This window comes from Myxine glutinosa, chromosome 2 (assembly GCF_964187855.1).
Source record: "Myxine glutinosa chromosome 2, kmMyxGlut1.1, whole genome shotgun sequence".
NCBI lineage: Eukaryota > Metazoa > Chordata > Myxini > Myxiniformes > Myxinidae > Myxine > Myxine glutinosa.
The window spans coordinates 15,180,504-15,197,012 of NC_136262.1; the positions used below are offsets into that span (position 1 = coordinate 15,180,504).

Genomic DNA, 16,509 nt, shown 5'->3' on the forward strand with positions numbered 1-16,509 from the left:
ACGACATCCTCGTCGCCAGCACATCCAGAGCCGAGCACCTCCTCCACCTCCGGACGCTGTTCGGCCGCCTCAGCGAGCACGGATTGATCGTCAACCCGGCCAAATGTCACTTTGGTGCGGCGACGATCGACTTTTTGGGCCACCGCATCACCCGGACCGGCGCCGTGCCGCTACCGGCCAAAGTCGAGGCCATCGCCGCTTTCCCGCACCCCCGCTCCGTCAAGGCGCTGCAGGAGTTCCTTGGGATGGTGAACTTTTATCACCGCTTCGTGCCCCGAGCTGCACAACTCATGCGGCCCTTGTACGCCGCCCTCCGCGGCCAGCCGGCAAAACGCGACGTTGTCTGGTCCACGGACATGGACGCTGCTTTTACCGGCGCAAAACGGGCCCTCGCCAACGCCACGCTGCTGGCCCACCCGGTACCCCAGGCTCCTATCGCCCTCACCACGGACGCCTCCGACTACGCCGTGGGCACGGTCCATGAACAATGGGTAAACGGGGCCTGGCAGCCGCTCGCGTTCTTCAGCCGGCAACTCCTGCCCAACGAGTTGAAGTACAGCACCTTCGACCGCGAGCTCCTCGGGCTGTACCCGGCCGGCCGCCATTTTCGCCACCTCCTGGAGGGCCGCCCGGTCACGGCTTTTGTCGACCACAAGCCGTTGGTTTTCGCCATGGCCAAGGTCATGGAGCCGTGGTCGGCCCGCCAGCAGCGCCACCTCTCCGCCGTGTCGGAGTACACCACGGACATCCGGCACGTCGCCGGGAAGGACAACGCCGTGGCCGACTGCCTTTCTCGAGCCGGCGCCAACGCCGTCCACCTCGGCGTCGATTTCGCCCTAATGGCAACGGACCAGGCCACCGACGGCATGGTGCAGGTGCTCCGGGTGGCGGACACGGGCCTCCGCTAGGCTGACGTCCCCTTCGCGGACACGGTCCTGCTTTGTGACGTCTCCCAAGGCCGACCTCGCCCCGTTGTGCCGGTCACCTGGCGGCGGCGCATTTTTGCTTCGCACCACGGCCTCTCTCACCCGGGCCGGAAGGCATCCCAGAGGCTGGTGGCGGCGCGTTTCGTCTGGCATGGGCTGCGACGGGACGTCCGCGACTGGGCCAACGCCTGCACACCCTGCCAGCGGGCCAAGGTCCACCGTCATACCCAGGCTCCGCTGGCTCCCTTCACCGTGCCCGAGCGACGGTTCGACCACGTCCACGTGGACCTGGTGGGTCCCCTTCCCCCATCGCAGGGGTTCACCCACCTGCTTACCATGGTGGACAGGACCACCAGGTGGCCGGAGGCCGTGCCCCTCGCCTCCACCACCACCGCCGACGTGGCCCAGGCATTCATCGCCACCTGGGTCGCGCGTTTCGGCGCACCAGCGGACATCTCGCCGGACCGCGGCCCACAGTTCACGTCCGAACTATGAGGCGCGGTCGCCCGCACGTTGGGCGTTACCCTGCACCACACCACGGCCTCCCACCCCCAAGCCAACGGGTTGTGCGAGCGGTTCCACCGCTCCATGAAGGCCGCACTCATGGCCGGCCTCCAGGACGACGGCTGGGCCGACCGGCTCCCGTGGGTCCTTTTGGGCCTCCGCACGGCTCCCAAAGAGGACCTCCAGGCGTCCACCGCCGAGCTGGTGTACGGCCAGGCCCTCCGCGTACCGGGCGAGTTCATTCCCGACGCCACTAGCCCCTGGTCCGCCGCGCGCCAGCGCATGGACTTCCAGGAGGCCGCCCGACGTTTCGCCCCGGTGCCCACGTCCCGCCACGGCGACCCCCAATCCTATGTCCCCCCCAGCACTCCGCACGGCGGAGTACGTCTTCGTGCGCCACGACGCGCACCGGGGGCCGCTCCGGCCACCATACGACGGACCCTTCCGGGTCCTACGACGGGACAACAAGTCCTTCATCGTCAACATCGGCGGCCGGGCGGACCGGATTTCGCTGGACCGCCTCAAGCCGGCCCACATGGACGTCGGCCAGCCGCTACGGCTGGCTCTCCCACCGCTGCGCGGCCGCCCCCCGTCCACTGCACCCCCGTCCGACCACCCGCCACCACACCGGACTCCCTCCCCCCCCCCCCCCCCACCGCGACTGGCCAGGGGTCGTTTCGGTCGGGTCATCCGGACCCCCCTCAGGTTGACCTTCCTGGATCAAGTCCATTCTGGGGGGGCGTGTGTAGCGACCCATGGGTCCCCCAAGCGAGACCAGCAACAGAATCTCCTTGCTCCAGCCGGTGACGTAACCGGCAGGCAAACCACGGCGCCGGGGTGGCCGGTCACGTAACCACCAAAGCGTGCCGCGCGTGCGGTTATAATCCTTTGCACCTGTCGGTCACGTGACCACCAAGGCGAGGCGCGGCTTTCGGTTTCGGTTGTGCTTTCTGGTTTTGATATATATGCAGCCCGATAAACGGGCTTTTCAGAGTTCCTGAGTTGGTTTTTACAATAAACATCTTCTCGGACGAGTTTGTGTCTTGCCCGTCACTTCGTCCGTCTCAAGCAAGGGCCCTGCTCTTCATACTGTTTGAACATGAGTACGTCTATTATTTACATACTGCTTGAACATGAGTACATCTATTAATTACGTACTGTATGAACATGAGTACGTCTATTATTTACGTACTGCTTGAACATGAGTACATCTATTAATTACGTACTGTTTGAGCATGACTACGTCTATTATTTACATACTGCTTGAACATGAGTACGTCTATTATTTACGTACTGCTTGAACATGAGTACATCTATTAATTACGTACTGTTTGAACATGAGTACGTCTATTATTTACATTGCTTGAACATGAGTACATCTATTAATTACGTACTGTATGAACATGAGTACTTCTATTATATTTACGTACTGCTTGAACATGAGTACATCTATTAATTACGTACTGTTTGAGCATGAGTACATCGATTAATTATGTATTATTGGACCTTTTAGACCTTTAAGACTATTATGAACTATTGCATTGGACCCTTAAACCTTTTCGAGCTTTACACCATATAGACTGCTTTGACCCTTCTCGACCCTCGAGACCACTGAAGACCTTAACACACTTTAGACTGCTTAGACCCATTGACCCTTAAACAATTAGACCATCTTTCGACAATTTAGACCCCTTTAGACTCCTTAAACCCTTTTGACACCTTAGACCCTTTAGACCCCCCCTCCCCTGAGACCATTTTAGACCCTTTGGACCTTTCAAGATCCTTTAGACCCCTTAGACTCTTGAAGACATTTTTTTACATGTATACCTTTACACCGTTTAGACCACTTAGATGCCTTGACCCTTAGACATTTAGACCCATTAGACCCTATAGACTCCTTAGACTCTGAACTGCTATCGGAAAATAGCCTTCAACTATTTTGACCCCTTAGGCTTAGACCTTTAGACTCTTATGACCCTTATAGAGCCCTACAGACCATTTAGACCTTTATACCCTTTAGACACCTCAGTTAGACCCTTTAGACCCCCTTCAGATAGATGCACACCACACAAACATCTATAGTCTTCTTACAGTGTACAAACTAAAGGTTTTTCGGCAAGTAAAGCACAAACTCCACCCACCAAGAGGCGGGGCACTCTGCTGGATTGAACAAAATTTGCATATTGGGTTACTGAATTGGTTCACCAATCAAAACCTGGAAACATATTGTTTATTTGGATTTTGCAAGTATTGTGCAATGCCCAACATCCTCCTTGTTTGTTTATCTGTCTCTCTCTGTGTGTTTGTGAGCAGGAAATATCAAAAGTTATGGACGGATTCAGACTAAACTTGGGGAATGGGTTGGGTGTGTGACAAAGACGAATTGATTAGATTTTGGTGAAGATCCGGATACGGATACTAGAATTTTAATAGTGATTCTTCACAATTGAGAGACAGGGCCAAAACGATATATAGCACAATATTTCAAAACGTTGTGGACAAATTACAACAAAACTTGGTGGATGAGTCGGGTCGGTGACAAGAACAAGCCGATTAGATTTTGGTTCAGGTCGGGTTCCAGGTTCCATGTGGGGGCTTACAGCTTCCAACAGCAGGTAATTACGATTATGGATGCTCTTATTACAATGAGCATTGTGACATTATGCAAAGCTCATGGAGGTCTGACAAGGTGGTGAGGAGGTAGTGTACTTACCTTTGAGATGTCTAGTCTGGGTTCAGTTCTCGGCCTGACTACAAACTGTCGGATTGGTGTTTAATTGGCTTTCTGGTCTTCATCAATGATCTCACTGACTCTCTGGAAAATCCTCTATATCTCTTTTCTGATGACTCCACTATCTGCCGCTCCATTCCTCATCCCTCAGATCGGCAGTCGGCAGCCTCCTCACTCTCTGCAGACCTGGACAAAATCACAGGCTGGTCAAACAAGTGGAACATGTCTTTCAATCGTGACAAATCTCACACTCTTACTGTGTCTCTCCGAAAGGACCGACTGGAAAACCCTCCCATCTACTTTCTCAACAATCCTCTCCAAGAAGTTCTGTCGCTCAAGCTTTTGGGTCTCACTATCTGCCATGATCTTTCCTGGGAAAACCACATTTCCAAGCTGGCCTCCAAAGCCAGTCGCCGACTGGGCATCCTCCATCGTGCGAAGTCCTTCCTTGGCACACCTGAGCTCCTCACCACATACAAGGCTTTCATCCGCAGCTCAATGGAATACTGTTCCCCCCTCTGGGCTGGTGCTCCTGCCTCACACCTAGCTCGGCTTCACACTGTTGAGGCCAAAGCTTTCAGAATCATTGGAATCTCCTGCGATGAAGTCAACTCCGAGGGCCTTTCACTCACTCACCGCAGGCAGGTTGGTGGTCTTTCTGTCTTCTACCGACTCCACTCCGGCCTTGTTCCCCCAGCTCTCTCTATGCTCTGTCCCCCCAATATTCCTTCAGGTCGCACAAGATCTGCCAGCAACCCTCTTATGGTTAAACTGCCAAAATCTAGGCTCTCTGCTCACCTTCACTCTTTCATTCCTCTTTTCTCCCGCCTCTGGAACAAACTCCCTCACTCCCTTCAATCGCACTCCTCCCTCCAGGTCTTTAAAACAGCTGTTCACCACCATCTATCTTCCCCCATCCAAAACCTTGATCTTTTCTACCCCCGGTAATTCACCCCAGAGTCCTTGCAGTGTTCATATGTTTTATACCTCTCCCACCACCCCCCCAAGTCCTCCCGATGTCCCTGCTCTCAAATGTTGTGTTTGTGTCCTTCCCCCTCTCTCCCCATCTTGTCTGCCGCTCCCCTTGTTTTTTGTGTTTTGTGTGTCGGTTTGACTTTTTGTGTGATTAATGTTAGCTCTTTCACGAGCCTCGATCTTGTATTTAAAAAAAATTTACAAAAAATCGGGAATGGCTCCGTCCCTCAAATGGACCTTAAGCTGGGTGTCCTGTCTGTAAGTGTTGGTGGACATTGCAGATCCCACAGTGTCTTTCACAAAGAGAAGGTGAGTTATCGCCAGTACTCTAGCCAAATTACAAAGCCCTGCCATAACTAACTCCATTCAAATGCGAGACCAGGCCAGACAACCCATGAAAGACCTAGGCCAATCTACATCCTGTGGCTGATCCAAGGTGAAATTACTTGGAGCCATTAGAGTAGCATCAGTAGATGCAAAGCTGATGGTGGGGCTTCTGCCATATACTGTATCACATGAAAGAAAAGGACAATAAGGGGCAATTTTGCGTTATCTTACATGCCATCGTTTGCCATCGCGAGACAATTAACTAATGAGAACGAGGAACATTGTTTTTCATTTGTATTTGGAATACCAGTATTATAAGCTACTAGTAAAAAGACCGTCAAACATGATGGGTGGGAACAGTCTATTCGACGGTGCAGCCTCGTGAGTGCCAAAATCTGAAGCCTCGGCCTAGTGTCAGGTGTGCTTATATCTTCCTTATTTATTAGACATCCTACGGATGTAAATGAACACTCGTTTTACTCTGCGTACGTTGCACATCACGTGCGGCAAATTCTACCTCCCTGCACCTTGTATTTATTGTTATTTAAAAAACACTTCTGTACACCGCCCTTGAGGCTCAGCTTACAAGCCAACGTCTACATTTCCAATAGAAGAGACATAATTACTCTTTTATGGAAAATGTTTTACGAGTTTCTTTTATCCTCAAGAATATACCGTAGTGAACACACATTCGTGTTAAAAGATTGGCCAATAAAACCTACCCTTATGAAAGGGGACAGACAAACACACAAACACACTGTGATTTATGTGGTAGATGTGCTCAGATAAATAAAAAAAAACAGGCTCATTACATGTCCGGGACTGTCAGGAAGTGAGAGTACCTGTATGAAGCAAGGAGCGGTGCGGCGAGTGAGGAGCTGAAGAGGGAGAGAATGGTAGCAGGAGAGCTAACGTACAGACCCAGCTCCTTGGTGTTGAATCCGCGATCGAGGAGTAGCAGCGGAAACGTAGCCTGTGCGCCCTGCTCTCCTGGTCATCCATAAATAACTCGGCAAGACACAAAATGGCACCGACTGTTTTTTCGTTTATACATGGTCTAGGCTCGTGGAAGAGCAAGGTACAGATCACGACACAACATAGAAAATGGAACAGCAGGAGAATGGGGGAAACGCCAACAACAGGGCAGAGGGAGTAGGTAGACGGAGACCGACAAACAAGGGATGCAGGTAATGATGAGGGGTAGCAAGCGGTGGATAAGAACTTGTAGAGGAAGGAAACACTCACCGAGTTTGTAGAGCAAAACGAACACAGCCATCCCCCGCATGTTTGCCCCCAGGAACACATCATGGACACTGATGGGTGGCCCACCGAGTTCCGAGGTACCCCGGAAGACGTGATTAGCGTGGGATGGATAACGGAGAGAGATGGCAGAAGAGACGGCGCAAGCAAAAGCAAGGCACAGCATAGCGCCGGGCCAGGTCAAGGCAGGAAGAGCCCACAGGAGAACTCCACCAGAAAAAAGGGATCCCAGTTTGTAGAACACAACCTGGTCGTGCACACAACACAACAATAAACCCTATATTCATCACAACACAACCTCAAGCGCACCATTCTATAACGGCGATGTGTCAGGGAAGAGGTAGGTAAGAAACGATGAGATTATTTAATTGTTCAATACACCCAGGACACTCCCAGTCAGATCCAGTGTTTTGTTTGCATATGAACATGTTTCTTTTTTAAACATTATGTTGTTGGCCATTACTTTCAACATATAGAAGTGAAGAGTACGTTAATGAGATATTTTCATGTGCTTCGATGTAGAGCAAATGCAGATGTACGAATATGCGATGATTGTGACAATCAGACTAGAAGACAGATTCTGAAAGGGAACAAATATTAGACATACATTAGACAGATTGCACGACGTCACTTCCGCCGGCGATACGTTTTTCCCGCCAAATAACTTTTCAATGGAGCTCAAAACAAAGATCTGTACTGTAGTTGTAGCTCAGACCTGCACGGCATTCCCTTGACCTAATTCAGCGTTTCCTTCAAGCATGGTCACTGCACAGCCATCCACCACCACATCGTGCGCAGCGGCAAACGTGTTTAGCATCACCAGCAGAGGCATCAGATGGATCAGAGACGTGGGAACTCCGGCCTGCACAGGTCATCGACACAATGGTTCATGAAAACGTGAGGACAGAAAAGTTATATCTGCAACTTACATAAATCCAAATTGGTTTTACGTAAATAAGTGATCTCAATATCTATATTATAATATTCTCCGTAGGTGATGACGTCTGTCTGTGTGTCTGTGATATGTCTGTCATGGGGAGTGGCTACACCCGGTCTGGGAGGGGCTTCAAAAACAAATAGCCACCATTTTGTTTACTCGTATAGCTTTGAGGCCTCTTTTGTTACGCCCGCGGTTTCTTACTTTCTCTAACAGTTTATTTAAACTCTAATTCGGCATCTCATTTCATTTTCCACAGTCGCTAACATGGTTTTAGACTCGGTTGAAAAAAACGGGAATAAAATTCGATGGAAGTTACCGTTTATAGACCGAAATGCATTTTCGAAGGCCAATAATATAAAGGCCATTGAACCTCTCTCACGCCTTTATCTCCACTATAACTCAACATCTGATTTCATTTTTATCGATGGTTTTAGACTCGGTTTCAGCAATAATTGAGAAAATTAACGCACACACTGAAAATTGCTGAGACATTTTAGAAATTGGCGGCACGATATATCATACACCACCTAAAATAACAGACGGGGAAAATGCTGAGATATATTAAAAATTTGCGGTGGACTTCTCCATTTGATGACAGCTGTCACGATGAAATATTTAATTTAGACGTAGTCACAATAAAAAGTCAACAATGTGGGGAGAGGGGCAGAGCTTTGTTCACGTATCGCCACAGACAGGAAATTGCCGACAGATATTTCTTCGTTCTTATTTCATTCATCATTATTATACAGAAGCAACAAAGACATTGAAAGGCAATGTGTGCTCAGCAAACATATACAAGAGCAGCTGCAATGAATCCCGATGAAATATCGGATAATATCATTATTGCGGTGCGAGTCCGATGATGTCACCATGCGTGTCCTGTTCTGCGAAACATTTCATGAATGAATGAACAGGACAAGGGTGGATTTACACTGTGTTGCTCCAAGGGAAAAGTTCAATTACCTCTAATATTTGCCGTACCTGCTCGATTGGAACAACTGCCAGAGTGAGGGGGGAGAGGAGAGGGGGAGAGGAGACTGGGGGAGGCGGAGAGGAGACAGGGGGGAGGGGGAGAGGTGACTAGAGGAGGGGGAGAGGAGACTGGGGGAGGCAGAGAGGAGACTGGGGGAGGGGGAGAGGAGACTAGAGGAGGGGGAGAGGAGACTGGGGGAGGCGGAGAGGAGACTGGGGGAGGGGGAGAGGAAACTGGGGGAGGAGGAGACGAGACTGAAGGAGGAGGAGAGGAGAGTGAGGAGGAATTGGAAAGAAATGAGGGGAGAGGAGTAAAGCGACCCCCACTCTCCCCTGTGTATGACCCACTCTCCCCCGTGTGTGTGAGACCCACTCTCCCCCATGTGTGTGAGACCCACTCTCCCCCGTGTGTGAGACCCACTCTCCCCCGTGTGTGCGAGACCCACTCTCCCCCGTGTGTGCGAGACCCACTCTCCCCCGTGTGTGTGAGACCCACTCTCCCCCGTGTGTGCGAGACCCACTCTCCCCCGTGTGTGCGAGACCCACTCTCCCCCGTGTGTGCGAGACCCACTCTCCCCCGTGTGTGCGAGACCTACTCTCCCCCGTGTGTGCGAGACCCACTCTCCGCCGTGTGTGCGAGACCCACTCTCCCCCGTGTGTGCGAGACCCACTCTCCCCCGTGTGTGCGAGACCCACTCTCCCCCGTGTGTGCGAGACCCACTCTCCCCCGTGTGCGAGACCCACTCTCCGCCGTGTGTGCGAGACCCACTCTCCCCCGTGTGTGGGAGACCCACTCTCCGTGTGTGCGAGACCCACTCTCCCCCGTGTGTGACCCACTCTCCCCCGTGTGTGACCCACTCTCCCCCGTGTGTGACCCACTCTCCCCCGTGTGTGACCCACTCTCCCCCGTGTGTGACCCACTCCCATGTGTGTGACCCATTCCCCGGTGCAGTGTGAGTGATGTGGGAGGGGTGGGGGCGGGGATGGGGGCGGGGAGCGAGAAGATTTGAGCTCTTGAAGTCACATTTTACATTAGGTGTAATGACACATTTCAAACTGTATTTCCCATGTGCGTGCACATGCATTCACATGTTATCAGAAGTAAATACATTGTGTAGATTACATCATTTGTGGAACTAATAAATTGCCAGTAACCATTTTGTAAAACTTAATGTGCAGGTGCAGCATAAAACTCAATATGTCCAAATGTCACACACGTCCATGCCCGTGTGATTCCCACAAGTGACCCCACTAGTGTATATATATATTTAGTAAAACTTCGGTTCGGCGGACTTCAGATGGTTGGAATTCACAGCAAGCCAGAAAAGATTGGTGGGCAAATTAACAAAGAGCTGACACTCTAGGTCCCGCACCTTTAGGGTTGTACGAGGAATAGATCTGTGATATCTACGATATGTGATACTGTAGCGGCTACCGCTGGGTTTACACAATCGCCTTGCACCTACCGAGGACGCGGAGCGATCACCATGCCGGGCTCGTCCAGGACGCCCGGGCAGGCCCGCGCTCAACTTGCCAGGCCTCGGCCGGGATGCCCGGGCATGCCTGGGCACACCCGGCCACGCCCGCTCTCGACTTGCCAGGACGCCCAGCCACGCCCCCTCTCGCCTTTCCCGGGCAAACGCTCCGGGATAATGTGTGTATATATATTGCTGCCCGATAAACGGGCTTTTCAGAGTACCCGAGTTGTTTTGTGACAATAAAGAAACTCGGACGAATTCCAGCTTTTTGTCGTGTCCATTCTTCCGACTACGTGGGAGCACAGCTCCTTCATTGGTGACCTACCGACATGGACACGGCAGTTGCCCTTAAACTGCCTACCTTCTGGGAGGCTCACGCGGTGGTTTGGTTCGCCCAGGCGGACTCCCTGTTCGCCCTGCGAGGCATCACGGCCGACGACACCCGCTTCCACCATGTGGTAGCAGCGCTCGGTTCAGCCACCGCGGCCCGCGCCCTGACCCTTCTCGAGAGCCCGCCAGCCACTGACAAATACGGCGCGATTAAAAAGCTCCTCCTCGACGCTTTCGCCCTCCCATCAAGGGAACGCGCACGGCGCCTGCTCGACCTGCCCGAGCTCGGCGACACGCGCCCGTCCGAGCGAATGGACTACATGCTTTCGCTGCTCAGCGAGCACTCTCCGGCATTCCTGTTCCGGGAGCTGTTCCTCCGTCAGCTGCCTAGCCCGGTACGCCTCGCCCTTGCGAGCACGACGATCACGGATCCCCGCGCCCTCGCCAGGGAAGCCGACAAGATCTCCGCGGCAGGCCAACGCATTGCAGCAGCGACCTGGGGCCCACCGCCATCCGGCGCAACGCCCATGGCGCCTGAGCACCCGGCACGGTCGACGACCGAACGGCTGACGCAATTGGCGGCCGCAACGCCGAGCCGACCACCTCCAGCACGACGACCGGGGCCTCCACCTGACCAAGCGTGGTGTTACTATCATGCCAGGTTCGGACAGAAGGCCCGGACATGCCGACCCCCGTGCACCTTCGGCAGGCCGGGAAACGGCCGGGCCGGCGTTCATTATCAGCCATGAGCGCCGGCCACACGGGCAACTTACTTTTCATCACGGGGGTTCACACACCTGCTCACCATGGTGGACAGGACCACCAGGTGGCCGGAGGCCGTTCCCCTCGTCTCCACCACCACCGCCGACGTGGCGCAGGCTTTCATCGCCACCTGGGTCGCCCGCTTCGGTGCACGGGCGGACATCTCGTCGGACCGCGGACCGCAGTTCACCTCCGAGCTGTGGGGCGCGGTCGCCCGCAACCTGGGGGTCAAGCTCCACCGTACTACGGCCTACCACCCCCAAGCCAACGGGTTGTGCGAGCGATTCCACCGCTCCATGAAGGCCGCGCTCATGGCCGGCCTTCAAGACGGCGGTTGGGCCGACCGGCTGCCGTGGGTCCTTTTGGGCCTCCGCACGGCCCCCAAGGAGGACCTCCGGGCATCCACCGCGAGCTTGTCTATGGCCAGGCGCTACGCGTCCCGGGTGAATTCGTGCCCGACGCTACCAGTCCCTGGTCCGCAGCTCACCAGCGCTCGGACCTCCAGGAGGCCGCCCGACGGTTTGCCCCCGTGCCAACATCCCACCAAGGTGACCCCCAGTCCTACGTCCCCCCAGCGCTTCGCACAGCGGAGTACGTTTTTGTGCATCATGACGCACATCGGGGGCCACTCTGGCCGCCGTACGACGGGCCCTTCCGGGTCCTGCGACGGGACGACAAGTCGTTCGTCATCGACATCGGCGGCAGGTCGGACCGGATTGCGGTGGACCGCCTCAAGCCGGCGCACGTGGACATCGACCAACCGCCACGGTTGGCCCTTCCGCCGCGGCGAGGCCGCCCCCCGTCCACGGTGCCCCCCACTCGACCGCCCACCACCACACCGGACCCCCCCCCCCCCCACGACCCACCAGGGGTCGCTTCGGCCGGGTCATCAGGACCCCCCTCAAATTGACCCTGCCGGTGCAAGTCGATTCTGGGGGGACGTGTGTAGCGGCTACCGCTGGGTTTACACAATCGCCTTGCACCTACCAAGGACGCGGAGCGATCACCATGCCGGGCTCGTCCAGGACGCCCGGGCAGGCCCGCGCTCAACTTGCCAGGCCTCGGCCGGGACGCCCGGGCATGACCGGACACGCCCGGCCACGCCCGCTCTCGACTTGCCAGGCCGCAGCCAGGACGCCCGGCCATGCCCCCTCTCACCTTTCCCGGGCAAACGCTCCGGGATAATGTGTGTATATATTGTTACGGACGCGGTTAAAGATGTTATTTACCGAGCGGTTGGTATTACCGCGACCGAACAGTTATTCCCCGACTAATACCCGATTTGCCCCAAACTTTGGCCGGATCGCGCCACCGCTATTCAATCGGGAAAACTCTAAAGCGACCGAATGCAAAGAGGAAAACGAAGGCAAAGAAAGGTTTGGAAATACTACTAAATTTATTTACTATTCACACACATAAGCAAAAAGACAGCAGTCACGTTTATTTACAAGCACATGAGACGCAGGTGACACAGTGAAAATACTAGCTTATACAGACTTATTGTTACTACCCAGGGACAAGACAAAAGACAGACTACGAGCACACTTACACGGGGAATGATGATAGGGATGGCTGGTGGATGGCTGGCGGGATAGGGAGGTCCAACTAGTTCTGCAGCTGATCGACTCGTGGGCAGCCGCCGCTCCTTTGCGGCCCTGCTCCAAACTGCCGTCCAGGCCTCACGCTGCTGTGGCTGCAGTTTCAGTAGCTCCAGCTGCAGCAAATGCAGTTTCAGTGGCTCGAGCTGCAGCAAGTGCAGTTTCGGTGGCTCGAGCTGCAGTTCAACCCTGGACTTCTTCTCGTCTCTCTGTCGTCAAAGCTCATCTCCCTTGTCTGCTGCTGGGAAACGCCCTGCCGTGGGTTATATAGGCCCCACCCCTCAACCTTTGCGAACCTCCTCGATGTTTCTTTCCACACCCTCTCCAAGTCCAACCCCTTGTTCGTGGTTGGTTGAGTGGGGCTGACCCACTCCTCCCCTCTATGACGAGGTGGGGACCCGCCTTTCTTCCCCAACCCTGCCTCGTGGTCAATGGCGGCAATTGGAGCGGAGGTAGTTTCCAATCGATGAAAGGGGGAATGGAGGTTTTGGGAATGGGAATGAAGGGAATCTATCTCTTTCACTGGTGCAATGGAGTATTTCAATTAATGGGAGACACAGCCTTACCCTAAAACACAGAATAAGATATAACTATCGAACAGGGGTATTTTATGATTGGCTGACGTGTATGCTTGTGGACTAATTATGGGACGCCCTTTTGACCTTTACACAGCTCCGGAGGCAGGAGGCGCAGAATAACCAATAATAATAATAAAGCACACAATAAAAAAAATACAGTCCTCATATCCGCAACAATATATTGCTGCCCGATAAACGGGCTTTTCAGAGTACCCGAGTTGTTTTGTGACAATAAAGAAACTCGGACGAATTCCAGCTTTTTGTCGCGTCCATTCTTCCGACTACGTGGGAGCACAGCACTCTAGGTCCCGCACCTTTAGGGTTGTACGAGGAATAGATCTGTGATATCTACGATATGTGATACGAGGAATAGAGCGAAATAAGTATGAAAGCTAAATCTTGAACGGTTTTTGAAATATCACGCACACAAAAGGACGTGAACAGATGATCGGTCGGTATGTCGGACAGAGATCATTTTCGTGTCCCCGTCTCCGATATTGATGGTTCAGCGAAATAATTATGGTTCAGTTTCCGAAGAAGCTGAAACGGCAAAACATCTCTGACTTCTTCACAACCATCTCCATTCCAGCGCTGGACAACCTCAGCTACCCAGTCCGTCTAAGCGAGGTTTCACCGTCCATATTGTTTTTACGACTGGCACAAACTAGGACGACAGTGAATAATCTATATTTAGTAAGGGTCTGTGCAATATAAATAAATTATTACTTGCAAAATCGAATTTTTTTCAAGTATATTGGTCGGTTGCGTTTGTTATTCTCTGTTTGCCACTCACCTACAGGTCACATTTCTTTATTAAACCAATAGTCATGAAACTTACTTCACCAAGTTGTAGAGGTCGTCACAATTGAGAAGACTATTGATTTTGAGGTCAAAGGTCATCTGGCGGTCGAATTTCTAAAACCGCCATTTTAATCCAATTGACTTCAAAATTGAACAGCATTTGTATATTGAGTCAATAAATTGGGAAACAACTATTTTTGTGGTCAAAAGGTCAACTCAAGGTCCAGCTTCCAAAAGCATCAATTTTCATCTGAAAACCGTCAATTTTCATCCGATTGACTTGGGAATTGAACAGCATTTGCACATTGTCACTAAATTGGGAAACCAACTATTTGAGGTCAAAAGGTCAAAGGTCAACTCAAGGTCAAACTTCCAAAAGCATCAATTTTCATCTGAAAAATCATCATTTTTCATCCGATTGACTTGAAAAATTTAACAGCATTTGTATAGTGCCTCACTGAATTGGGAAACCAACTATTTGAGGTCAAAAGGTCAAAGGTCAACTCAAGGTCAAACTTCCAAAAGCATCAATTTTCATCTGAAAAATCATCAATTTTCATCCGATTGGCTTGAAAAATTTAACAGCATTTGTATAGTGTCTCACTGAATTGGGAAACCAACTATTTTTGAGGTCAAAAGGTCAACTCTAGGTCAAACTTCTAGAATCATCAATTAGCATCTAAAAATAGTCACTTTTCATCCTATTGACCCGAGCTTTGATCGAGATCGTCAATTTTGATCTTATAGTCCAGTCAATCTACGCCATTTTGGGGTCGAACCCACCACAAATTGCAATAGTAATGAAACATGCATTTTTCAATGTCAAATTTAGTGGAGAATGACATACTAAAAGTCAAGGAGAATCGGAGCATTGGAACATTTCCAATTTTTGCAATCTTTAAGAGAAGGTTTTAAGCGAAAATCTGCATAAATTTTTCAGACCAAAAACTGTTTCCGTGCTAAATCCTTATGAGATCCTGCAATTTTATGTCCCTGAGGCCTGCAATGTAATGGCTTTATGTGAACAAGTTCATATCGTACTATATATACAAAAAAAATCGTTAAATAATATTGAAAATAATATTGAAAAAAAAAAAAAAATATTGAAAAAAAAAAAAAGTGTTTTATTTAATAATTGAATGAACTGCGATTCAAGCACCAACCTAAGAGCTTATTCTTCTTCTGGATCACTTTCTGGTTCTGACAAGGTCACATTAGAACAGTGAAGTCCTTTGCATTCACTGCATGCGTAAGAGCATTCCAGGCTGTACTTGCGACAGCTGCATCGTAGGGTGCTGCAGTCTGTTTTGCAGCCACAGTGGATGGCATCTAGAAGGTAATCTGGAGCAGGCTTCATCTCTGTCATCACGGGAACCATTCTCTCGTCACGGATAGCCCATCCCCAACCATTGGCATCCATGGCAACTCCTTGCCACTGCTGAACCTGAACATACACCCGTAGGCAATGTTGCTTTGCAGATGCTGATGTAGGGGGCAGGGTACGAGGCTCAACTCTGACAGTGCTTGTATTGTTGAAACCTTCTGGTGGAAGCGTTGAAGCCTCAGCATGTCCAGTGTTTCCCCGGGCTGGGCATTATACAAGCAAACCAGGGCATTCTCTCCAGCTGTCATGACATCCTCTTTTGACGCTCCAGGAGTGTTGAAGTTTGCCAAAAGCTCGGAGAAATACGCACTGGAGTTCAGCTTCTTCAAGGCTGTTGATTTGCCAATCGAGTAAATTCTTGACGTGGTATCACAACCCAGGAGTCCATGTGCAACAAGAAGCTTGTCACAAACATTGCGTCCAAGTGTCTTTTGCACTTGCTCGATATTCCAACATCTTGCTTGCCTCCTTGACGTCAGCTTAGGCTCAGGTCGGAAGAACAGGTTGTGAGATGTGGGCCCTGCACGACTGCAAAGGAGAACAAGAAGATCGGTGTCGTCGCCAACTATCACGGTGTCCTTGGTGTTTGCACATGCAATGGCTGTCTCCACTATGAGAACATCTGCATCTGCCCTGGCATGATGAACAGCGTTGTGCCGCCGTTGAAGGTCATCACTCAGTAGATTGATGAAACGTTGTTTATTTGTTTGGTTGGCAAGGAAGTCATCTTTCTTCATAGTACATACCATGTCCGTTGTGAAGTTGACAAGGGGACTGCTGTGAGATCGAACGCGCCTGCTGTGCGCTACATCTTTGGTGGAGGGTGCGCTCACATATCCATCGAACACTATGACAGCGTTACCATACCTGTCTCCAACATATCGCACGTAGTGACTGGCGATTCCTCCATATGTCTCGCCAGAATTCCAAGGAATTCTGTGTA

General features: G+C 51.7%; 1 protein-coding gene across 3 annotated transcripts in view; it reads right to left on the bottom strand.

Annotated features, from left to right (window-relative positions):
• Positions 1-16,509, bottom strand: part of SLC33A2 (solute carrier family 33 member 2) — a 51,062-nt gene that overhangs the window by 25,633 nt on the left and 8,920 nt on the right. For all 3 annotated transcript variants that reach the window (XM_068108686.2, XM_078773000.1, XM_068108684.2), the window contains 3 exons: positions 7,439-7,585; positions 6,709-6,970; positions 6,306-6,453 (listed from right to left, as the gene is read on the bottom strand). In XM_068108686.2, coding sequence (XP_067964787.2) covers positions 6,306-6,453; positions 6,709-6,970; positions 7,439-7,585 — 557 coding nt within the window. The remainder of the gene's footprint in view (positions 1-6,305; positions 6,454-6,708; positions 6,971-7,438; positions 7,586-16,509) is intronic.